The following is a 6463-nucleotide window of genomic DNA, read 5'->3' as shown; positions in this document are numbered from 1 at the left end:
AAGGGGGGAACAGATCATTTTATAGCTGGGCACCCTGAGGCTGGTAGAGGAAGCAAGACCCAGGAGTCTGTGGAGGCAGAGCCAGGTCTAGAAACCAAGCTTCCCCATGACATCTCCCCTCTGCCCTGGCCCCCACCCTAGGTCTAAGGAGGGGGTGAGCTCTGGGCAGTGGTGGCACCAAGTGGTGGCTAATTCCATCCCCCCAGCCCCAGCCCTGCCCCAAGGGTGCTCTACCCCTTGCCCCTCCTAGATGGGAGTCTGAACTTCCAGATCCTGTTATATGCCCTGAACAGTAGGTCCTTATGGGGCTAGAGGGAAGGAGAGAGCCATTGAAGACTTAAAGTGGCTGGATTCAGCCCTGACTGGTCCAGTCCCACCCACCCCATCCGTTCTTGCCGCCATCTGACACCTATCTGCCAGGATTTCCCCAACTTTGGGCAACCTCCAGCCCAGGAGCAGAACGACCAGGAACGGAAAGGCCAGGAGCAGAAGGGCCAGGGCCAGGTATTTTTAGCAGAGTTGTTGGCAGCTGTCTGGAGGGTGCTGGGAGGTGAGGTGGTGCTGAGTTCATCCTTTCCCTTCTCTGGGCTTGTATTCCTTCCCCCAGAATCAAGTATGCACCTCTACCTGCAAAGCACTGCCAGAGCACCTCCCTTCCCTGACTCCCTCCCCCAAACAGCTCTCCATGTGCCCCCAGGGGCTCACATTTTGACACTAGCCCACACCCTGAAGGGGAGGCGCACCAGGTAGGACCTTCAGCTCCCCAGGACAGGGAGGGGAGTAGAGAGGACTTGGTGCTAAGACCAGAGGTCCGGATTTAGGACCCTTATGTTTTAGCTCAGATATGGGAGGGTGGGGAGTGGGTGTCCTGAGCAGAGAAGGGTCAAGTCTGTTCAGCCTGTATTGGTCTGCTTGTTTGGGCAACAGGCCAGGGCTGAGGGAGAGCAAAGGGAGAATTCACTGTTAAAGGGCCAGAACTAATTTTTCCCCAGAGGAGAGTTGGCACAGTGGACCCTTCCGGTTTTCCCCCTTGACCCCTACCCACGATGGTATCCCCAACTTCAAACCCCTCCCCCGCACCATTCAACCTACCCCCATTCCTTCTGCCTCCTTCCCTGCCTCCCACCACAACCGCTCAGACCCAGGCTTTGTCTGCCCAGTCTGGTGGGGCGGGGTCTCGGTGGGTGCGAGGTCCTGGGAGGGGGTGGGGGATTCCCCCGAGGGGGAGGGGACGGACACGTCAGCCCCCGCAGCAGCGGGACGTGGGCGAGCGCGGGGGTGGGGGCGGGGGTGGGGGCGGGGGCGGGGGCGGGCAGACGCTTAAATAGACAGCTCTGGAGCCCGGGGCCCAGAGCGGACTGAGGAGGCGACGGCTGCAGCAGCGTCGGGTGTCCGAGCCAGGGTCTGCGAGTGGACTGTATCGGGGCCTGGAACCTAGTTCTGACCGTGTCCGTGTGCGGGTGGGTGAGTGTCCTGGTGTAGCAGGGTGCGGGTGGTCGCACCGTCCGGGGTGCGGATGGACGAGTCGGGAGAGTGGCTCAGAGTCAGAGCGCCTTCACGGCCGAGAGGGGACTGCGGCAGGTCCTCGGCTCCAGCGTCCTGCCTGAGCCGGGGATAGGGCAGGCGCGCCAGGGGTCCGGCCTCCCACACCCTGTACACCACGGCTTACCCTGCCTTCCCCACTCCCGTTCCCCAGACGGCGTCGGGCGCGATGACTCTGAATGGCGGCGTCAGCGGAGCGGGCGGGAACCGCGGCGCGGGCCGGGAGCGCGAGCGCCGTCGGGGCAGCACACCCTGGGGCCCGGCGCCCCCGCTGCACCGCCGAAGCATGCCGGTGGACGAGCGGGACCTGCAGGCGGCGCTGGCTCCGGGCGCTCTGGCAGCGGCCGGGACCGGGACCGGGGCCGGGGCCCAGGGTGCGACGCTCGAATGGCACGAGGGCTCCTCCGAGTCGCTCAGCTCAGGAGGCAGTGACTCAGACGAGAGCGTCTACAAGGTGCTGCTGCTGGGGGCGCCTGGCGTGGGCAAGAGCGCTCTGGCGCGAATCTTCGGTGGTGTAGAGGATGGGCCTGAAGCAGAGGCCGCAGGTGAGGGGCTGGGACTATTCAAGGGAGGGGAGATGCCAGGGTTGGGACTGAGGGCTACAGGGCTGGGGAACTGGATTAAAAGCCGCACATACCGTGGGATTCTGAAGGCATTTTCAGAACCATGCTTCTACTGACCCGTTTCATGGTTGGGGAAATTAAGAGAGAGGGGACCTCCAGCTCTTGCTAGAGGGAGAGATGCCCAGAGTAGAAGACCCATACCTAAGACAACTCTTAGGATGGGAATGGGACATCCCTCCCTGCCAGGGCTGACAGGAACACAACCAGAGGGAGTTTCTAGGAGAGAGCCCTGGGTGACAAAGGCTCTAAGAATATGACAGTCACTATTTTAACTCAGGCCACTGTGGTCGGAGCTACCTTGGGGCCAAGACATCAGGATTGGCCACCCAGGACATTGGCAGCTTGGGGAAGAGGTGTCTAGGTGAGGATCAGGAAGGCCCCCCATGCCCTCTACTTCCCACTTCCCAGCCCTGTTATTTCTGTTGTCACATAGTGGCCATAAGTGGAGGGAAAGGTTAGGGGGGCTCTGGAGTGGAGTTGGAAGGGGTGGCCAGAACAGTAAACCTGGCACATGGTGTGGGAGGGTGGCTTCTTGCAGCCCGCAGGTAACCTGACTACTAGTCTCCTTCCTAGGGCACACATATGATCGGTCCATCATAGTGGACGGAGAGGAGGCATCACTCATGGTCTATGACATCTGGGAGCAGGTAGGCTGCAGGCTGAGACCTAGGGCAGGGTGGGAGCGTGACCCAGGGGATAGAGGCCTGCTGATAGTGGCAGCCTTGTAGCCTGGGGGCATGAGAATTATTGGGTAGATATGTGTATATATGTGTTCCCCAGGATAGTGGCCGCTGGCTACCTGGTCATTGCATGGCTATGGGCGATGCATACGTCATCGTGTACTCAGTGACAGATAAGGAAAGCTTCGAGAAGGCCTCAGAGCTGCGAGTCCAGCTGCGGCGGGCACGGCAGACGGACGACGTGCCCATTATCCTAGTGGGCAACAAGAGCGACCTGGTGCGCTCTCGAGAGGTCTCCTTGGATGGTGAGCAGGGAGCGGGTTGGAAAGGGAGGGACATCCTAACTGGGCTGTGGTCCATTCAGTCTTGGCTCAGCTCAAGTCCCTGGGGATCATGAGTGGCTAAAAATGTTCAGGAAAAAAACTTGAGGGGGAGAGAGAGAAAACTGCTACCCTCCCACTGGACTCTCAAAGGTCCAAGAGGGCTGGGGAAAGGACCAAACGCACGAGGGGAGGTGGAAGCTGCTGTGCACTGAGCTGGGCCACCACAGGGTCCTCATCTCCTGTCCCTTTTGGCCCTGGCCTGACAGACAATGGGTGAGGAGAGCGCAGAGAACTGGGATAGGAGGTCACAGAGTGGATTTGGGGCCCAGGCCAGTCTTGGCATGGACTTGTGCCTGGGGAGGATTCTCCCCTCTTGGGCTCAGCATTCTCCTCTGTGACCCCCCAGAACTGAGCCCCTCAGAGGAACCTAGCAGTGACTTGGTGACATTCTGCTTCTAGTTTCACTGGTATATAACACCAAACCATGAAGCACTAAGCTGCTCAACAAGGTTCTCGTTCTCTTGTGTTGAGTACTGTAGCATTTCTATTTCAATATCCGACTTCAAATTATTTCAATAAACGAGTTTCCTTTTGTGGGCTTTTGTGAACTCCTTAAACGTGGGCACATTCTACTAGTTGGGTGACCCAGCAATGCCCTGGATCCTCTGTACAGGAGCTGCGTTCTATGTTTCTGGGGACCACCCAGGGATCCCCCTTCCCTGACCCTGAGATTCCTGAGTGGCAGCTGCAATGGGGTGACCAGGATTTGAGTGGACTTCTCACCCACCCACGCTTTGTTTAACCAGAATGTGCCTTTCCCCACCAGAGGGCCGGGCGTGTGCCGTGGTCTTCGACTGCAAGTTTATTGAGACCTCAGCAGCGCTGCACCACAATGTCCAGGCCCTGTTTGAGGGTGTCGTGCGCCAGATACGCCTGCGCAGGGACAGCAAAGAGGCCAATGCACGTCGACAGGCGGGTACCCGGCGGCGAGAGAGCCTTGGCAAGAAGGCAAAGCGTTTCTTGGGCCGCATTGTAGCACGCAACAGCCGCAAGATGGCCTTTCGCGCCAAGTCCAAGTCCTGCCACGATCTCTCCGTGCTCTAGACTCCACAGGCACATACTGTGTTGTGCATACACGTGGGTGGATTGGTGGGCTGGCCCAGCCAATTGCCCTAGGTGCCTCAGGGCTGGCTCAGACTCTGGGCATACCCCACCTCATGGTCACGGACAGACAGACAGTGCTGCCCAGGGAGGCAGCTCCCAGTGACCATCAAGGGCTGGGCCCACAGCAATGTGTGTACAGGCCAGTGTGTGTCCCAAGCAGCAGCCTGAGCCCAGCCCGTGGGGCAGGCCTCTGTGTGAGGAAAGGACTCTATCTTTCTCCACACTTGGGGTGTGCATGCTCTGGAGGGAGGCTGTTCAGTGCAGTGGTTAATTGTTTACATGCAAATTTTTGTAATAAAGACTATTTCCTGATAGATCAGGGCTGTTAACTCTGTATTTCCTCCCAGTAGGGGGTTGTAGGAGGAGGAAGTGTTCCTGAGGTTAAGGGATAGGGCCTCACTGCCCTTCCCTGGTGTGTGGCCTTGATTATCCTAATATTTGAGCTCTGATATATTCAGCTGAATCAGAGGGGCAGGTGTGGTTGTGGCCTGGTTGGGGATCCAAGCAGCAGGAGGAGATAATAGCCCCTCCCAGCTTGTTATCCAGATTTTTCTCTTGCACTGGGGCCTAGCAATGCCCAGCTGATTAAAGGTTCAATCTCTCCACTGTGGGTCAGGGAAACTGAGGCTGTCTGAGGTACCATGCCCTGCCCCAGGTCTCATGGGCAAACAAGAGCCCTGGGTCTGGCTGGGTCCTGGGCTGGTGTCTCCGTCCTGCTCCCTGCTGAGAGTGGCTGGAAAGTTGCTTAAGTGGGGTAGCTGTGGAAGACTTCTGAGACTCCCTGGCTGGGAAAGAAGGAGGCTAGTGTCTGAGGCTGGGATACTGAGAAAGGGAGGGCCTCACTCTTCTCTCCTCTGGGAGGGGCCAGGCCAGAGCATCCCAAGCTTAGCACTGGCTAATGTGGTGTTGGCAGGAACAGCTCCCTGGAACCCTCCCTGCCCGGAATGAGAGGCCTTGCATTGGTGTGGGAACGTGTGCCTGTTCGCTGATAGATGGCAGTGTGCCTGTCTCCTCACCACCCGCACCAGGCACAGGTGACTGCTGGGACTTTACCTACATTGTTTCAGGAATGAGTATCTCCATTTGGCAATTATAGATGGGGAACTGCAGCGGTTGCCTGAGGTCACACAGGTAGAAGTGGCTGAGTGGGGACTGGTATACTAGTCTGCTGGTCTCCAGAGCCCAAAGGCAGCCTAGAGCGAGGCTTGGTCAAGGGTCCATACAATTCCTTCGTTGGTTCAATTTATTTATTCCACAGACTCCTAGGTGCCCTTGCAACCTGGTTAGAACACTGCAGTTGTTCATTGGCAGAAGGTGTGAGTTGTTCATTGGCAGTTGTTCAACATGCACAACCTGCAGTGTGCAGAACCCATCTTGGCTGACGCATGTGCTCCCCAGGGCAATGTTAAGTGCACAGAGCTTTGCCGCTCCCCACTCCCAGCCGCAACATACTTAGAGGCATGTGGAAGGCGTGGTTTTCTCAAAGCAAGTGAAGGTCCTGAGGCCTGAAGAAAAATCCAGGCCTTCCTGGCTCTGCTACTTATTAGCTTTGTGACCCTGGGCAACCCACTCAGCATCTCTGTGCCCCAGTAAGTGACATGGGAACAATGCCCCTTCAGAAGGGAGTTAGGGTAATAGTGAAGGTATGTGCTCAGAGCAATGCCAGGTGCATAGTAGGAGCTTAACATACATGAGACCCCTTCAACCACCCCACAGTGCACTGCTTCGGGCTGTGGTGCCTGGGGTGCCTGAGTTACCCTTGGCTTGTGGCAGACAAGGCTGGAGGCAGGTGAGGAGTTTCTGCCCATCCTCCAGATATGCAGTGGGAAGGACTCAGGGAAGACCATGGGAAACTCTGAGAACAAGGAAGGACTGGAGATGGTATCCCTGACCCTTCCCACACATCCTCCTTGTGGACTCCCAGGCCCCAGAAACTTTTCCTGGCTCCACTTGGCTGCCCTCATGGGGGGAGGGGCCTCTTGCAATCCCTGCAATTCCCTCAAGGTCACCTGAGCTGGCTCAATCTTCTCTTCCTTCTCAGAGGCACGAGACAGTCCATTTTCCCAGCCCTGTCAGTGTCAGCAGCTAGTGTGAACCCTTATGGAGCCTCAGGGGATCTCAAAGGCTGCTG

The 6463-nt window shown here is 57.8% G+C and overlaps 1 protein-coding gene across 2 annotated transcripts; it reads left to right on the top strand.

Moving 5' to 3' along the window:
• The first annotated feature begins 1328 nt into the window (after positions 1-1328).
• Positions 1329-4646, top strand: RRAD (RRAD, Ras related glycolysis inhibitor and calcium channel regulator). 2 transcript variants are annotated; one of them, XM_045443024.1, is made up of 5 exons: positions 1329-1460; positions 1697-2087; positions 2739-2812; positions 2946-3150; positions 3995-4646. In XM_045443024.1, the coding sequence occupies exons 2-5, from the start codon at positions 1712-1714 to the stop codon at positions 4270-4272; spliced, it is 933 nt and encodes a 310-aa protein (XP_045298980.1). In that variant the 5' UTR covers positions 1329-1460; positions 1697-1711; the 3' UTR covers positions 4273-4646. The 2 variants fall into 2 exon arrangements, with proteins under 2 accessions (XP_045298980.1, XP_045298979.1); XM_045443023.1 differs by having other exon boundaries at positions 1330-1464.
• Positions 4647-6463: the final 1817 nt, after the last annotated feature.

This window comes from Leopardus geoffroyi, chromosome E2, assembly GCF_018350155.1.
Source record: "Leopardus geoffroyi isolate Oge1 chromosome E2, O.geoffroyi_Oge1_pat1.0, whole genome shotgun sequence".
NCBI lineage: Eukaryota > Metazoa > Chordata > Mammalia > Carnivora > Felidae > Leopardus > Leopardus geoffroyi.
Note: the sequence above shows the minus strand (reverse complement) of the source record. Positions and strands in the feature narration are given on the sequence as shown.